We start from the raw sequence: 18,884 nt of genomic DNA, 5'->3' as shown, positions 1-18,884 counted from the left end.
AGTCTTCTCGGAGGCAATGCGTAAAAAAATAAATTAAAAAAAACACACACTCACACTCACACTCACACACTCTCTCACTCACACACACTCTCTCACTCTCCTCGGTTCCTTCTCCTGTTCCTTCGCACAAAGTACCTGGGATGCGTCAAAGACGATACAGCCACAGGGGAGGAGTGGCGTCAGAAAAGCAAAGCGATGTGTTGGTTCCTTACTGCACAGGGGAGGTGATGCGTTGATTCTCTACTTGCAGGAAAGGCGATATTTTGGGCACACAACCACTGCAGTGCGGGGTTGATTGAAAAATTGGCGCCCAGGGACGATGTGTGGAAAATACATATGTGCGGGGTTGATGGGACTGCAGTGCAATGATTCTGCGAGTTCAGAGACCCCAAACTCCATATCTCTCTCTGCTCCCTATCGGAAATTACACTTAAGATATTTCTAGGCAATCCACATGTTACCTTATAGGAGAGATAGACCTTGCAATAGTGAAAAACAAATTTAGCAGTATTTCACTATAAGGACATTTAAAACACACCAGTACATGTCCTACCTTTTAAATACACTTCATCCTGCCCATGGGGCTGCCTTGGGCCTAATTTAGAGGTGGCTAACACGTAGTTAAAGGGAAAGTTTGTGCCAGACAAGTGAGTGCACTTGCCAGGTTGAAATGGCAGTTTAAAACAATACACAGACACTGCAGTGACAGGTCTTAGACATGTTTACAGGGCTACTCATGTGGGTGGCACAATAAGTGATGCAGGCCTCTAGTACCATTTGATTTACAGGCCATAGGCACACCTGGTGCACTAAACTAGGGACTTACTAGTAAATCAGATATGCCAATCATGGAGAAACCAAGCACCCATACAATTTAGACAGGGAGCACTTGCACTTTAGCACTGGTCAGCATTGGTAAAGTGCCCAGAGCCCTAAAGCCAGCAAAAACGAATTGCAGCACACAGTCAAAAATTGGAGGTCAAAGGCAAAACTTTTGGGGATAACCCTACAGAAAGGGCCATTTCCAACAGTTCTGAAAAAGAACAGAAATGACTGGGCCCAAATCATCCTACTGGCTCCTGATTGAGCAAAGAAAGTGTGGAGCCTCTGTCTGCCGATCAGACTACTACTTCAGCAGGGTCTCCTATTGCAGCAGTAGGGTGTTTTCCTGCACCTGATCCTGTGCAATCTGCACCTCCATGCATGGAGATTGAGCTGCAGCAATTGACTGCAGTTGATATTTCTCCAGAGCTTGTTAGTGTTATCCTTGGTGCACCGTGTTTCTTTTCAGTGTCTGCCTATGCCAGGTGCTTAAACAAGTTTGTAGCCTGGTGTGGCACACACACAGAACTGACCTATTACATGCCAAACTGTTGACTTTTTTTTTTTCCTTCATTATTATTTTGTTAGCCCTAGCCCAGCAAGTACTTCCTGTGGTCACCAAAAAAAGGTTAACGGCACATTCAGCCTTTTTGCATTTACCAGATCGGCTGTCCTTATTCAAATCTCCTGTTGTGATTAGGTTTCTGAAAGGCTTGACTCATTTTTTTCTCCCTTACCCCTTGGGATGCCTCAGTCAGAGCTTAATTTGGTCTTCACTTTCCTCATGAGCCTGCCATTCGAACCAGTGCACAACAGTCCTTGATATCGCCTGACTTTGTTTCTGGTCATGGTGACCTCGGCTTGTGTGAGCAACCATACTTGGTGCTGCCACCATATACCATCTTTTTCCCAGACAAAGTGGCACTGCGGACCAAGATAATTTTTGCCAGAAGTTTTTACTTTTTTTTCACGTTAGACACTCCACCATTTTTCCAGTGTTCTTTGCCCTACCTCACCCCTCGAAAGACTAGGAGAGACATCAACTCGACTCTTTCAGTTTTGCGATTTATGTCATCGAAAGCCATTGGGTGGACAAGCAATTCTTTATAAGGCTTTCTTGGGGCAAAGTAAGGCAAGGCAGTGCAGAAAATGACTCTGTCAAGGTAGCTAGTCCTCTGCATCAGTCTACTACTCGCTGACCAAGAAAGCAGCCTTTGGAGGGATTGAGAGCCCTTCCCACCAGGGCCAAGGCTGCTGCTGTGGCATGCAGAGTGTGTGTCCTTTACATCTGTTTGGCGGCACCATTAGCGTCAGTACATATTCATGAAGTACTACTGCCTTGACAGTCTGGTCTAGTGGGAAGGACATTTCACTCATTTCAGTTCTGCAGGACATTTTGATCTAAGCAATTTCCACAGACCCACCACCTTGGGAGGTACTGCTTTGGTATCTATTCCAAAGAAAAGAAATCTGTGATTAGAAATATCCATCAGAAAGATTTTTACCAAAGTACTGATCCTTCTTGAAGTTCAATTTTGTGATTTACCCCACAGGCGACAGTAGAGGTGCAAATTCTCTGGCACAGTTATCTAAAATATGCAGCAAAAAGGCAGATTATGATGGACATTTTCTGGCAAATGTGCTTTTAACCATTTGGTCTAGAAGCTATATTTTTGTTGAAATCTGCAAAGTGAGACGAGTGTGCTCAATCCATACTTCATCAGTAAACATCATGGTCACAGACTCACATAATTCAAACAGCTCTGGTGTCTATTGTTTTTTTTAACAGTTTTATTCCTGAAAGGTGAACAAAACCTAACAATGTTCATTTTAATTGCCCTTTGTTAGCTGCACTTTTAATGGAATGTTCAGCAGGCTTTTCCTTCTACAGACAGAATGTGTTTGTGTGCCAACAGAGCAACTGGTGTTGGGACTTTGCAAACATTTAGCAAATCATTATTCGAAAACAGACGTTTAGCTGTATTTGGGTATTGACACCTGAAATGTTCTGCACCTAAAACAAAGCAACAGCACTCAATGCACATTTTTAACTCGTTTTGGGCAGTGGCTTCTTGTGAAGGGGCAGGTGGTTGAATGGCCTCCACTTCTTAGACCTGGCTTATGTGTGCCAGGGGAATCGGACGACGTTTCCTACTCTTAAGATTTTGCAATGACATTATAAAGGCTTACATTCAACATTTTGATTTCGGTCAGCAGTTTTCCTCTGGAATTTATACAATTGAGAGAAAATCATATAGTAAATGAGCGCTTGCTAATTCAAATGATTAAAACAAAACTTCGGGATTTGCGTGTGATAAAGCCTACAACCAGCATAATTAATCCTATTGGAAGTAGAATAGTGTAAGGTAGCTTGCTTGCTTTCTTCATTATGATAGAAATTTGCACAACCTATGGGATGAATAAATGATTGTTGTGTGTGGTTTAACATTTTGGGGGTTATTACAACTTTGGAGGAGGTGTTAATCCGTCCCAGAAGTGACGGATATACCACCAGCCGAATTACGAGTCCATTATATCCTATGGAACTCGTAATACGGCTGGTGGTATATCCGTCACTTTACCGTCACTTTTGGGACGGATTAACACCTCCTCCAAAGTTGTAATAACCCACATTGTCTCTGTTAAGAACCTAATCGTTCTCCCATAAGCCTGGTGTGAATTTTTTTCCCCTAAGTACAAGTTCTAGTTTGCTTGGCTCGAACTTGTCTTCATAATTCTGTAACTTTTTAACCTCCTTGCTAGCTCTTAGTTTTAGACCTGAAACTGTTAAAGCAGTCCATATTTCAAAAATCCAGCTCCCAATTTTATCAGGTGAAGTCTTGGAGGCCATTAGATGTTTTTGTTGCCATACAAGAATCCCAAAATATTTGGAGAAATCATCTCACCTACAACTTTTCATGGCATGCTTCATCATTGGCGATTTCCGACACCTTGCTAGGTGAATACCACCTTTACAGGCTCGGCCATTGTTGGAAGTTCTAAATAAGTGAATACTGGATTATGGCAGGGATCCAGATAAAAGTTATAATTATCTTGGGGTATACCCAGGAATTATCCAATGTGGTTGAGTACCCCAGATATGATTTAAAAAAAAATCTGGATCTGAAATGAGGTGTAATGGCTTATCAGTCTGTATAATGCTGTGATAAGTTGTGGGTGAGGCGACTTCTACAAAATCTTTTGGGATTCCAGCAGGTAAACCAAAAACGTGTACTGACCTGAGTATTTTCATTGTGTTTATTTAATTGTACACAGTTGACCATGGTTTACCATTCTAAGGTGTCCGCCATGTTTAACATCAACATGTTCCACATCAGAGTTTTTCACTCTGCATTTTCACATTTGCAGAACCAACTGTTGGCTGCTAAGTACATATGTCTCAAGTATTCTTTAGACAATGAAATGTTCTGTCATTTTAAAAATGTTAACTTTGATGCATCTTCAGTAAAGGGTAAGAATGAGGTAACTCACTTCTTATGGGTAGCTCAGTGGAACTTCTTTAACATGCAAGATCTGCCAAAGAAAATAGTTAGTATTGCTCTTATTTGAAAATGAGCTTGCAGAAGTTAAGATTGTAAAATTTGAGAACTGTGTAAGAGTGCATTAAACATTTTCATGTATTTTATTTGACCTCAGAAGAAAAGCAGAAGGAAATGTCAGCATAAACCAGTCAATGCTTGCCATAAGCATTCAAGCAATCACTAGCTTTTTGTGCAGCACATTTTTCACTTTACACATTAGCAACTGTTAACTAATTGTATTTCAAGAACCGCTATGTTTTCGTCAATTCAAATTTATACTGGGTTAAACACGTTTTTGAGATTCACCTTTTAGCAGTCCCAGAATATTTCGGGCTGTATTTTTTAGCACAGGGGATAATAAATCACCCAGAATATCATTCTTCTGCATCAGAAGAAAAGTACTACACTGACCTCAAATTAAGGGAAGATGTGTGTGGAACTCGTATAAGAAGCAACATGGGCCATATCAATAGGGCTGACCTGAATTTGCAGTTGTAAATGAGCTTCTGGTTTTGGCAAAGCTTGTTTTTGATGTTACTGGTGAACACAGATGGTGCTTCCACTGGCTGTGCAGAGAAACATAGCACATTTCTTCACAGGTTTGCTTATCTTTGAGTCATCTATCAAAGCTGCATTGTATCTTGAAATGCAAGCCCCTTTGCACATTACTCTGTATTCCATGAATTATAAAGCAAATCATCTTGTACTATGCCAAAGCATATCATTGTCAAAGGTAGTCAAATTTCCCTCTTTTGTGCTGTGTCTCCTTGGTGTTTGTGCATTATCTTTTTTTCTGCCAGTTATCTTTTACTAATGAATAGGACCTTTTATGTATGTAGAAAAACAAATTCCATTGGATTCTTATGCAAACATATTTACTGTTTCAGCGGATCAAATAGGTTGGTAAATAAGATGGTGCTATTAGGAATCTAGTGTGTAAGGCAAGCCAGTAGAGAGACTTGGACACTTGCAAAAAATGCATGTTTATAAATTAACACTGAAGCTAAATTGATTTATAACAGTGGTAGAGGATGTTTGGGCTATTTCAGATGATTTAAATCTGAAGATCTTAAAATACTCTTCTGGTTGTGTTTAATATAATCTTTCTTTTTTTGCTTTGTGCCTTGCCTTGAATTAGGATGCTAAAGTAAGTTGTATTTTGTGGGTGCTCTAAATTATCATTTTGTTTTTATTAAGATGCATAATACTTTTATACATATTAAATGGGAATGCAACTAAGATCAGAAGCACCACTAAAGTACCGAGTATTTAAAATTATATTGTCTACCAAATCAAACTGTGAAGAACATAAACTATTATACTTTCTGTTATTATGCCTCTTTTGTCAGCTGACGTATTCCTTTGTTTCATACCCTAAAGCAGTAGTTTCACTGTAGCATTTGGTAGCATAGTCCATGTTTCTTACTTGGATGTCTCCTGGTTTTCAATTTTCTGGTCTGAGTAAGGAAATGATTTCCTGTTTTCCAAGTAGATAATCCAAGATTTTATATTTTCCGCAAAATATCTATTGGGTAAAATATACTTTGTCTATCACATCATTGTGCAGCTTAACATCTATAAATTAGTGTGTTTGTTCTGCTTATTAATTTGATAACGCGCATCATTAAGTTACTACCCCTTTTATACATCCTTGTACATTGTTAGAATACCTTGGGAATTTGAGCCTGGCATTCTCAAAGTGCTGCTCAAAAGTCTAAAGATATATTGGGTTCTCAACTTTATAGTATTTTATGTATTTGGTATGTGGTGTGTTTTTTTTTTTTTTTTTTTTTTTTATTTCAGTTAGTGTTTTTTCCATATTTATGTGTTTAGTCTTCTCAATTTTTTTTATGCACTTCACATTTCCCTACTGTCTTGTCATCTGCACATATGGTAACAATATGCATGTTTTTTAATTCGACACAGTACATAGCCTTTCAAATTAGGGTTAGAGGCACTGGCAAACGCGTTCCTTCTTTGCCTAGCTTAAATCTCACTTGATTCTACCTTCCCACTACATATTGATTAGAGATGGTCCACCAACATTATGTCCCTTATTGAGAGAAGTTTAGAAATGTCTAGATCCATTAGTTTGCAACACATTACTTGGATGTTTATATATATGCTGCCTGTGCGGCATAATGTGCCAGAAACGTTCATTGCTTCTAGATAAAGGGGGCGTTAAAGAAGTGCCTCACCATTCAGGGTTCTAAGTAGCATACTCTTTGGATGTCCATGTCTCAAAGTTAGATATGGCTGAAAACAGTCTGACACATAGCAAATTATGAGTGACAAATTCAAGAATCTAGTTCTGCAAATCCAATCCTTTTTACTCCGTCTCCATGTCTGGTGTTTTACCCTGCAAGACCCTGGCATACACACCTTTAGCAGATAAAAATATGTCCTATTTCCCTCAAAGTAAATATCTGTTTGAAGGTGATTCTTTGGAGAATTCACACTCAGAGCTTTAAAAGGTATTTGTCTATTTGTAAAAAAGAAATTGTCCTAGTTGGTTGACTGGCACATCATCCCTTCATTCGTCTATTGTGCCTGTGATTTAGTATAGAAAAAAGCCTCCGCCACCTGTCTTGTCTTTATACAATGTAGAACCAATCTAGACAGACCAGGCCGGTTTTCTCCAAACAGCTGTACCTTGGTGTGTATGTAAAGGCTTTGGTCTCTTCAGATGTCAATTTGTTCCCAGAAGCCTGTAGATAGATGAAAATCTCAGGAGAATATTCTACATCATGCTGATGTTCCTTTACAGGGCTTCGAAACTGCAAGTGAACATAATAAGATGATCATTTGCAACTTTAAAATGATGTAAGCACTTTGGCCATTCAGTCCCTGGTCTTAGTTGGAGGTTTTGTGATACTCCACTGAAAACCCTAACTGAGAATAATCTACATATTGCCGGTGGCCACATTCAGAGTTCAAAACTGTTTGAGATATACAACATATTGCCAAATCAGCAGAGAATGTATTAACTAGAAACTAAAAAGCAGTAGTTTATAGACCTACAATTAAGGTTTATCTAAGAGTCCATTAGAGTCACTAGAGGTCAAAACTCTTCTATCTAGTGGATTTGAGTGAAATAATCGCCACACTAGGTATGATTTTCACCTAATGTGTATGATGTTGGGGTTTACCTGAACAATTTTAACTTTTATGTTTAGTCTGTTCCAGATAGCTCTAAAGTCTTAAGTGGTTAGAGGTAATGATCAATAAAGTTTCAACTCTCTTGAGATGGCTCTACGGGTGCAAAGATGAAGAAGCTTGAAGTGGTATAGCGAATGCAGAGATTGTATTGGCCATTTCCAAGCTCTGTAGAAGGTTGCAGGTATGGCAAGCACATTAAGGCGGCACCACAAAATAGTGGCATATTACAACAGAAAAACACATAAAATTGTTTTCAATTAGTGTGAAGTCTTGCCTGGAACACCGAAAATACTTGAACCATTGGTGTTGCAGGTTCTTCCATTGAGCAGAAGTTGGTTCTAATTGTTTTTTCTTTATTTTTGTTGCTCCTGGAAAGATTTTGAGCCATGGCTGCTGTTGAGGCACATAAACAAAGATACATTGTGCTAGGATGAGCTTCACAAGTTGTACTTGTCCCTCAGACACCTTTGATCACAAGATTAATTTTCATGGGGGTCTGGTTCCGCTTTCTTCAGAACACCAGAGCATTGTCTCAGTTTGTTTAAGGAAATGCAATGCTTACCTCAGAGTTCTGTATATCACTCTTAGTCGAAAGCAAAGAAATTGGCACCCAGTGACAAATTCCCAAGTTGGAGTTTCCAGTACCAAGAATGGCTGTGCCAGTAGTGACTTTTTTTATTTCATAGAATGTATTCTAAGCATCTATGTCAGTTCTTTAAGTTGTTTGCAGAAACAACCCTAGCATAAGATCCATTATCTATATAGGGTACCCTCACAAGTTCCCAACTAATGTGGCTGTTTCCCTAAGTCGATGGTGTGTTATCCTCCTTAAGTACTGTTTCAAACACCCTTGAGCATACATGTCAAGATATGGCAGGTATAGTCATGGATAAGATTTAGAGAAAAAAATTGGGACAATTAACTTCTTTCGTTGATTTGCACTGCAGTGCGAGGAATTTTAAGCAAGTGAATGATAAAACTATAATTTTTGTTTAAAATCCCGAGTTTCTGGCATAACTCGGGTGTGTTGGCATGTAGGCGTGACCGAAGACAGTATCACAGCTATAAGGAAAGACACCAACCTTGATTTGTTGCTGTAGTTGTGGTCCGGGGATGTCAGTCTTAGCTTCGAAATCTTCTGTAGTTCATTGAATGACACTTGGTATCTTTCTTGCAAATGTTCAAAGGTTTTACAAGAGAACTTTTGATTTGTGGCCCCATGCTCAGAAATGTAAAGCCTAATAGGGATGTTTGAATATTTCAGTCTTTCTGGGGTCAATGTGGGAAGAAGGGGGTGGCTTGAATAATTCCTCAAAACATACTTACATACTGATGGTAGACTATTTATTGTTGCCTAGCTGACAGTAAAGCAGATTGCAGGACTGTCTACTACTGCTGATTTTATTTCCGTCTTCTCACGAGAAAACAAAAGAAGCGGCGCCTACAGGGGATGCTTTTTCTCTCAATGAAAGTTAAAGATCACAGTCCCTCTTCTGTCTAACAAAGACCTAGTTCTACCTGTTAAGAGTCTGTTGCTTTTTTTGTCCTAAAAGCTGTGTGCCACATCTCAAGTCTGCACAATATACAAAGAACCTAGAGAGGAGTATTTAGGCTATCATCCTTCAGCCTTTCATTTCTTTGACTGACCCTTTTCAGGTATTGACTTGTTGGGTTGTTCATTATGTTCTGGAACCACCCAACAGCATTTTGCGGATGTTATATTTACATTTGATGTTTAGTGTGCAAAGTCGGCCTGTCAGGCCCAGCTGCTGGTACCAGTGGGATCTTCTGGGCTGCTACTGGGACTTCTTCCTGCAATCTCCATTCAAGTGGAAGGCTGGGGTGCTGGAAGCTGCTGCAAAGGTCTACACCACCACCTTCTCTCTTATTCTACCATGGCCACAACTGTGTGGCGTGTCCAGGTACACCAGGTGTCTGCAATAAACTGCACTAGTAAGTTTTCTTCTCTAGAATACATGAATCGTTGTGCTTCCAGTCGGACTCATGTCTACATCTACTGGCGTCAGATCTGTATTAAGACTAAAGTTTTGTTTTTATTTTTACTTTTTTGAAGCGGTGTTGGAAAGTGACATCTTTGTTTTAACATCTCTTGGGTTTTCAAAGCCGATGTCAACTGCCGTTTCAAATAAAACCCCAAGATCATGTTCTTTTTACATCAGTGAGCGGTCAAAACCTTTTCTGTGTTTTTATATTTTAGTAACTTGTGAAAGGAATGCACATCTGGTCAATACCCTTTAAGGTATCCAAATCATTCTCAAGCCATTCACGCTGATACACAGACAAAGGAGTTGGGGATTTTCTTGTTAATTATGTCATAGTGTAGGTGTCATCTTAAAATGATAAATTCTTGTTGCCTGCACAGTGATTAATCACCTTCAGTCCAATAGTAGATTGGCCTTGCAACAAAAGAATCTCATCTTTTCTTTGTCAGTTTTCGAAACTGAAGTGAACATATTCAGTTTCTGAAACATACATACTTAACTTTCTTTGCTAATTCACTTTGCTGTGTGATTATTGGTGTTCTATGACAAAGCTCAGCTGGGTCTAGGGCGCTTTAGGAGGTGCTGGGCTGGAATAGGGTTGGGTGATGGCTGGCAGGCGGAGTGTGAAGCAGAACAAGGCCTTCATCAACGAAATGACAAAGAGGCGCCATCTTTTTTTTTTAAGCCCAAATTTCTTTGCCATTTTCCTCCTGGATGATTCCTTATTGAAATATAAGACTTGGTGAAGACATCTTGATCAAGATTGACATCAATCTTTATTTAAGTCTGGTAATGTAAGACATTTTTGTTGTCATCACTGTGTGTTGAGCAGAAAACTGTACCTCTAAAAAACACTATGTTTACTTATTATCAGCATCGTGACAAAGATGCAGTGAGCACTGAAATGCACGGAAGAGTCCTCCAATCCTACAATAGCGGAATAAACTATCATATTGCAACATCCACAAAGTGCTGAGACTTTTTTTGCACCCTACCAGAAGCCGTGTCTTGGAGATAGATAGATATTTTTTTTTGTGTGTGTGTGTGTGTGTGTGTGTGTGTGTGTATATGTATGTATGTATATATATCCTACTGGCGGTCGCCACTAGTTAGTTATACTTAGGACCTAGTTCCTATAAAACAATCATTTTTTGTTTTACTAATAACTTTGTTGCCATTTCATTAATCTTCACAAATTTTTCCAAAAAACAACGGGTGTCGCTTCAGTTTATGTCTGGAAAGTTTTGGAGTGATCCATCAAGCGGCGCCAAGCAGGGGCTGAGAAAAAGGGGGGCCCAACACACATTTTCTCCATTCATTTTTTTCATAGGGATTTTGAACAGCGATAGCGCCGAAACCACTGGACAGGATTAAACCAAATTTGGCAGAAAGGTAGCTCTTGATCCAGAAATAGGCATTTTTGTTAGTCAATGTAAATTTGTTCAACAGTTTTAAATAAATTCAAGGAAAGGTAAATTTGTATATATAGGGAAGCAAAGGATTTGCGCCCCCTCCTGTTCTCGTGCCGAGATCTGGTTTGCGGACAACACTTCAACAGGAAGTGTTGTCAGCCATGTTGAGACTCTGCTTCAGCCAAGTCCCACAAAAAAGAAAAGGAGCCAGGGTAGAGTCATCCTGACCCGTTAGCTCTGGTGGTGGGGTCCCACGTAGACACCCAGGGCTAAAAAGTATTTTTTTCTATTTATAGCAGGAGTCTCAGGATCTGCTGTAAATTTTAAAAGAAAAGAAGAAGCACTGTCTTCCGCGCTTCATCTTTTTTGAGCCCCTGGGTGGGCCAAGTCCCGGGGGGCATTTATGTGATAATCATTTATATCATTGCAGGGTGTGGGGGACCGGCGCCTGGCCCCCTCCCGGGGCTTTTCACAAATGTTATGGGAGGGCCTGCACAAACCACCCCCGCTGCCCTGGGGACCACCACCATGGGGCATTGAATGCAAACAATGTGGGGCTGCTGCGGGGCCCCCTCTCCTTGCAACCCTGGGGACCACCACCTTCCCAGGGCAAATCCTAAAAAGAAAGGGGGTCCATTTTGGACCCCTGAAGTCCTGGGGACCACCCCCTCTCCCGTACATTGTTCGGTAGCGTGAGCCCCAGTCATGGAGCCACTGATGGCCCTGGGGACCGCCATCCCTCAGGTCCAGCTCCTGCTATATCCCTGGGTGCGCACCCCCAGGACATAGCCGTTTGCTTTGGCGGGAGCTGACCGCTCCCCCCAAGCAAAAGCAAACATAACTCCTCTCTCTGATGGCAGGACCTGCAAACAGGTCCCGTTATCATAAAGCAGAGTTTTCATCTGTCTTCCGTGCAAGCAGATATGAGAGCATCGAAGACAGATGAAAGCATTGCTCCAGCAAGCAAGGAGCTGCTATAAAAGGCAGCTCCCTGCTTGGGGGAGCAATGCCGGGCCACGCAGGAGGCGGGAGACGGCAGAGAAGGTCTTTTGGCATCTGCCAGCCCTGAGACTCCCAGATAGCCCTTAAATGCAACCGAATATAAAAAAAATAAAAAAAACCTATGGGACCCCAGGGCAGGCCTTGAGGCTCCTGCCCCATCACTCCCCCTCTCTCCGTGGTCCCAGATAGCCGGTAAAGGTAAACAAACAAAAAAATTAGCTAGCTTAATGGAGAGGGTCCCCTGAACCCTGAAAGTTGAGGGTTCAAGTCAAGGTGTATCCCTAGTCATTCCTTCCTTTATATTTTTTTCAACTATAAATGTTTATGGCTCATACTGAAAGGTGAGTTTACTATTTTTAATTGACAAATACATTTTTGTTTTCAATTTGTGCCGAAATATCTCATTCTACATAAATCATACATCAAAAACTAAAAACCTGTCTCTCTTTTAATCGCTCTCCCACTCACGCACCCACTCGGACCCTCGTGTACACACACACACGCACGCACACGCACCCACTCAGACCCTTATGCTGCCATTCACAGACCCACTCAGACACCCACTCACAAGACCCACTGACACCAACCACCATGCTCCACTCACTGTGGCCAGCCGTTGCACACGGCCTGGTGGTTGAATTAACGTATAGTAATGAAAAACTGTACATTAAAAAAAACATAGAAATTCACTGAAAAAACAATGGTTACAGGGACATTATAGTTGGCGCTCACATTTTAAAACTTACCAAACCATAGAAATTCACCAGTTATAGTTAGTTATCTCAAGTAACTATAACTAGCCCTCGCCATGTACTGCTAAATACTCCACAAATGACTGCATCATGACATCTTTGATAACATCACTGATAATATCAATGTAATAGTAGCAGTAAAAACTTTTGCAGAAAAACTGTGCATGGTAGGGGCACTAATTATATCTACCTTGGGGCACACGTTATAGTTAACATTTACCTTTAAAAGGTGAATTTCTGTGGTTTGGTATGTTTAAAATGTGAGCCTAACTATAACATCCCTGTAACCTTTGTTTTTTTAAGTGGGTGTGTGTGTGTATGTGTATGTGTTCATAGTCTGCCTGTACACTGCTGTATCTGTGTGCAGGATTTTAAATCAGTACAACTTACAAATGATGGGGGACTGCCTCAGGAGTTTGCTTGCTGAGTTTTCTGTCACATTTCGGGCATAGATCACAGCAAGCTGTTTTCTTATAGCTTTTACATTTGGTAATAAATATGCAAAGTAGTCCTTTCAGGTGGTGTGGCAAGTGATCAGTCATATCTGCTCCTAAGGCATAACTATGGGTACTTACTGAAGTCTTGGCTCCCCTGCAGGGAATTTGCAAGGTAAGCTGCTGCCAAGTTCCATCCTATCTCAGTGATGCTCCATGAATAGTCACAATAACCGAAGCCATATGGCTCCTAGAGCAGTGCTCACAAAAAAAATATCCATTAGCATGATAGATGAGCCATGCATGCATTGTCTGCCTGGACTAAGCATGCACACCAACATCCAAAAAGCTCCATCTGTCTGAATCTGTGTTTTAATTCCCAACCCCTATTACCAAACTATGAGCCTATTGCTATTCAGTGAGACAGATCCCACCATCTCTAAAACGTTGGTAATGAAGACTGGGAAGTAAAAGCTAGGATCAGAACCTACCAGCCCTTCTTGCCAGCCATGGATCTTGAGGTTGTTCCTTTTTGAGGAGTGGCACCTCTGTTTGCAATTGATTTAGTATTCTGTATTGAATCTTGGGGGTGCCCTTCACGTTCCTCATTGTCAGTAACTTCCTTAGCCATGTGTGTTCGTTTTTCATCTAGGCGCTGGAGCCACTTATTAGGGTCCACAGTATGAAATCTAAGTGCTTAGAATTCTACCAGAAGCAGTTCCATTGAAACCAGAGAAGTGGGTTTTACTGGCAAAGGAGGGTCATTGTTGCCTTTTATTTGTAGAATTGCTGGAGCTATTAAACTCTTATAGATCTACGTTTGGATGGCACAGTAGTCGAGGACAAAGGTAATTATGCTAATGTTAAAACAGAGGATTCTTGTTCATCAGAGATTGATTCTTCCATCCTGTCTGAAACTGAGTAGATGGATTCCAGAGATCAATGTCTCCACCAATGTGACACCCAAGATAAAGCAACCAACCTTGGGTTTCTTGTTTTGCCCATAGAGAAAGATGCATTATCTTGAGCAGAAATGTATGGCTTATATACTTGGTAAATGTTGGCTAGTACAGCTCTGTAGGCTCCACAGCATGCATAGTGAACAGCCATTAGATAATCAGGCATGAATATTGTAACACAGGAGTTGTATAATGGTGCCACTGCACTAGTTTGCATGGAAAGACCACTTAATTTGATAGTGAAATAGGTGCACATAGCAGATGTTCAAAATAAGGTAGGCCAGTTTAAGGCTAGAAGGCAGTAAGGAAATTACATTTTTTGACTATTTAAACTTTCATAGCACAAAGTATAGAAGACCACTGTATCATTAGAGCAATAGTTTGCTTCAAGTGCTTGTTGGGAGCTCAAAAGGGAAGGAGTGCTGAGGGAAAAAAGCAATACGCATAGTATTGTGTAAACTGACCAACCCACCAGGCTCCTTTTGAAGGTGGAGCATTTTGAGGAAACGCCCTTACTTGTTGTTAAAACCGCTTTGGCAAAGCAGTGATGAATGTTTCCCCTTCTCCTCTGCCTGCCTGGAGCCATTTCAGAAGTATGCTATCATATAGCGACACCAAGCCACACCCTGCCCAACGTACCTTCCCTCCTCAGAAACTTTAGTACCTTTTTGGAGAACATTGCCTTTTCTGATCAGAGTGATTCTAAGTAATGTATTAATACTGTGAATGTTTGTACTCCTAACTGTGAAAAAACCTTGCTCTTTTTACTTTGTGTGACTTTGTCCAAGTTTAAACTTCTTTAAAGTGTGTGATGACCCCTCTTTAAAACGTGCGACCCGTTTTGCCACATGGAACAATCCAAATGGTTATTTACTTACTTTTCCGATCTTTACTATGCACAGCTTTCTAAAACTGATTCACAGGCTTACTTTGATCGATTGATTATGATTTCATATTTTGCTTTGCAGGAAGCAGAGACTCCCCGAAGCGTGCTTGAAGAAATTGGGCTGACATAAACTTCGTCTCCTGCTGATAATGTCTTTTGTTGTTCCTGTTAACATTTCACTGCCTTCAGTTTGTAGTTCAGCTTAATATGTACCACGCCGTCTTGTCAGTATTACTGTGTTTCTAAATTGCTTCTGCCAGGCCTCCAACAAGGAATGAAACAAAAGCAAATGTATATTCCTGTCATAATCAGAGAACAAAGTATTGCACATTAGGATTAAAAGGGACTTTTGTTATACATTAGTATTTTTACACAATGTGATTGTATAGTAATCACACCGTAAATAAAGGGAAATACGCTTTTTTTTGCTTTAAAGTAACATTAAAGCTCTTGACAGCACTGCCCACAACATTGCATAAGGGAACTTGGGGTTTATGCAACCAAAGAGGTATTAGTCGAAAAGAACATTTCTTTTTTTTATATTTACACAGTAAATGTTCAGCATTGTTTTACAATTGTTTCCACAAAGGGTTTACAGGTTTATCTGTTTACTACTGTTATTTTTAATTGAAACCAAAGAGTTGTACTGCAGTTACAAATTACATTCTTTATTTTTGATCCTGCACGTAGCCTGAGTGTTGTTTTAACAGATGTATTTGTAGCTAAGGGGAATTACTAGCAATGTTTATTGCTTTGGTATTTCAGATATGCCTTAGCTTTTGCCAAGTAACATGTGCAAGCTTACAGCGTTAATATTAGTTGCGGTGATTTCTTGAAAGTGCCAGGACAAAATTGCACAATTAAAAATCCATCATTTAATTTCTTCCAAATTTGAGAGTGGGGAAGAGATTTGTTATGTTTGTGGACAACATATTTTTTCATACTGTACATTCAAGTCCGATATTTTAGTATGTTTCCTTTACTCACCAAATCATTAAGTTTGTTTAGTATAACCACTCTTTAAACTTAGTTACATGATGAGCTCTTTGTAGGATGAAATACGTCCGTTAGGGGTGCACATCTTATCTGGCAAAGACATTTGATGTGACACTGAGTTTAAATTAAAACAATAGTGGCTGATGTAAATATTTATTATCATAAATTTGCTTTGAATCTGTTCAAGAGTAAAAATGTGCATAGTCTTCTCTTTAGCTTCTGTTTTCATTCTGGATTGTAGACATTATCATAGGGAATCTTTTTTGTTTCTGCCCCACAATATAAAGTAGAGGTTTTGTGTTTTTGTCTGCAGCACACAACATGATTTATAAGTTTAAAATAAAAAAGGTTTCAACATTTTACAACTCCGTAGCCATTCATAACATTTCTATCTTCCCACAATGTGCTGGTGATAGTACATTGACATATGTCTTATGTAGACATAGACAGCACTGTGGAATGGTGAAGACAAATCCTGCTGAGGATCTGATTTTTTTTAATTTTTTTTATTCCAACGACTGTAGGAAAGAAAAGCATATTAACATGTGACATCAATGTTCGTTTTCTATCACATCCCTGATAATTTACCTATTTTGAACAGTGACCCCTTTCCGAGATAACAAGTAATTTATTAAGTGAGAGACAATTGATTGGCATACACGTAAAGGAGAGCTGCTCGTTGTTAAAGTTCTATGTAACATCACCAAACGAGGTTCAATGTCAGTTATTACAACAGTACTTGGACAAAAACTACATTGATTGTAGCATTGTGTTGCATTTGGATGAGGTACAGGATTATGGCGTGGCATAAGGTTAGATTTTAACAGTGGTTTAAGGTGAGAGATAGTGTTATGTATGAGGATGTGTCGAATTAAATCTGGACTATTGGTAAATTCCAGCTAAATCATTCAAACTAACTGCAATTAAGCAATTTCAAATAATTTGAAACCACACCTTTTCATTAGAACTAAATGTGGTTTTATAAATACATTTAAACTCAGAACATAGAATCTGTAAACTCTTGATACGCAAAGACACCACTTAGTGATGTAGGTGATGGAAATAGTTGAGCCTTTGCATCTATCAGAAAATGTAATGGATCAATGATGTTTCCTGTTGGTGCTACTCTTGTTTAACAAACATCCCATGTTTATGGATTTCCAGTTTTGCATTTTGTATCCAAGTTAGAGGAAAGGTGTATGAAGTGCCTGAAGAGCTTCTGACCATTTCACCCAGTAGCAGAAATTCTCCATGTAAGTAAAACCATTCACTGGTCTTGGACAAGAGGTGATTTCTGTCCTTTGCCATCTGTAGCCAGCCATTGTTTTCATTTTTTTTATCTGAAGTAATGAGTACAATTTTTGGGTAGATCTGTTTTAAATTGCGTTAAAGCCATGCCGTTCATTACCCTTTTTAGGTTGTATTTTTCAAAATTTCCTTTATTAACTGATGCGAAGCGCACATAATGTGAGTTTGCTGTAGTTTTCTATAAATTGACTTGAGCCTCTTGCCCTATTCATCTAGTACATAGTGTGGTTCTTTGTATGTACTTTTTATTCCAGGTGGTATTTCTCTCATCTTTATAGTTAGCTGAATGATACCAGTCTTTGTACATGCAAAACAAGACAGGAGTCCATTTGCCCTCATATCCAGATTATATGGTTGACCGATATCTGAGTGCAATTTATACTGTTGAATGAAAATAAAATATTTAGAAAACCCCTAACTAAATAGTGTATATGATAAGAAGAAGAAAAAGAAGAAAAATAACATGAATTCAATCTAAAGAAAACATCCCAACACATTGTTAAATGGCAAAATATAAGGTATATAGTGAATATTTGAAGAGAAACAGAGAAAGTTAGGAAAGTGTTAAATTCTACTCCAGTAAATGTTAACGATATACAGGTTTTTCTATCCTTTACAGGAATTACATTTGTATGGAATTTCTCTTTTTTGGAATGACTTGATATCCCACCCTGAGCACTTGTTTGCTGTCAGTTACTAAAATTGAATCACTGTGCTGTCTTTCAGGTGTATACAATGATGCAAGTAAAGTCTCAGATTCATAATATAATTTGTTTACATGTAGGTCCATGCCTCAGAGGTTTACCCGTTTGTGCTTAGCTAGAATATGTTGTGTTGTAAGATTGAGCCAACTTCTATGTCATGTGGTCACTGTCTCTGGATTGCATTTAAATTAATTTGTAATAAATGCCAATTTTACACCATATGTGTCTTATTCAAATGTTTGCCTGAAATCCGAAACATGAGGAACAATACACCAATATATATTGTTTCCCCCATTCTCTATGATTTTGTTAAAGTAAAATCTTGTGATTTGTACTTGGAAGTTTATCTTGCATATATACATTTGTCATGTTTGGGCCTTTTACACCCAAATACTTGTTCTCAATATCAATGTAAAAATAATTAGGGTAATCCATTTATTTATTGGACTTTAAAAATCCTGGTCATTTGTTTCTACGTGTTGCTTGGCAGACTGATCCATACCAATGTGACAATTTAGATCAGAACATTTCATATTTTCTGTTCAGTCATGCACAAGTGTAGTTATGCATCTTCTCATATCATTGACTTCACACTCGTCCCACCAATTTGTACTCCTTATAGCTGCTAACAACTCTCCCATGTAGGCATGCAGAGGGTTGAGAACCGTTATCTTTCCACTGAAGCATAATCAACTGTTGTAATTTGGTGCCTGATTCAAACACAAAATGTTAAACCTACTAATGTAGTCCGATAGCAGAACATCAACCTACTCACCTTCAGGAGACATCTCAAGACATGGCTGTTCGAGCAGTAGCAGCCCCTCAGCGCCTTGAGAACCTCACGGGTGAGTAGTACGCTTTACAAATACTCTTGATTGATTGATGCCAGTGATTTATTCTTTTAG

At 39.5% G+C, this 18,884-nt stretch overlaps 1 protein-coding gene across 4 annotated transcripts in view; it reads left to right on the top strand.

The window, feature by feature from the left end:
* AP1S2 (adaptor related protein complex 1 subunit sigma 2) overlaps positions 1-18,198 on the top strand; it is a 140,751-nt gene extending 122,553 nt beyond the window's left edge. For all 4 annotated transcript variants that reach the window (XR_011194927.1, XM_069205027.1, XM_069205031.1 and 1 more), the window contains one exon: positions 15,054-18,198. Coding sequence is in view for 3 of the 4 variants with exons in the window: in XM_069205027.1 (XP_069061128.1) it covers positions 15,054-15,101 (48 nt within the window). In the remaining variant the exon portion in view is untranslated. The remainder of the gene's footprint in view (positions 1-15,053) is intronic.
* The last annotated feature ends 686 nt before the right edge of the window (positions 18,199-18,884 follow it).

The sequence above is a fragment of the Pleurodeles waltl genome, chromosome 8 (assembly GCF_031143425.1).
Source record: "Pleurodeles waltl isolate 20211129_DDA chromosome 8, aPleWal1.hap1.20221129, whole genome shotgun sequence".
Classification (NCBI taxonomy): domain Eukaryota; kingdom Metazoa; phylum Chordata; class Amphibia; order Caudata; family Salamandridae; genus Pleurodeles; species Pleurodeles waltl.
This window is presented reverse-complemented; position numbering and strand designations above follow the sequence as displayed.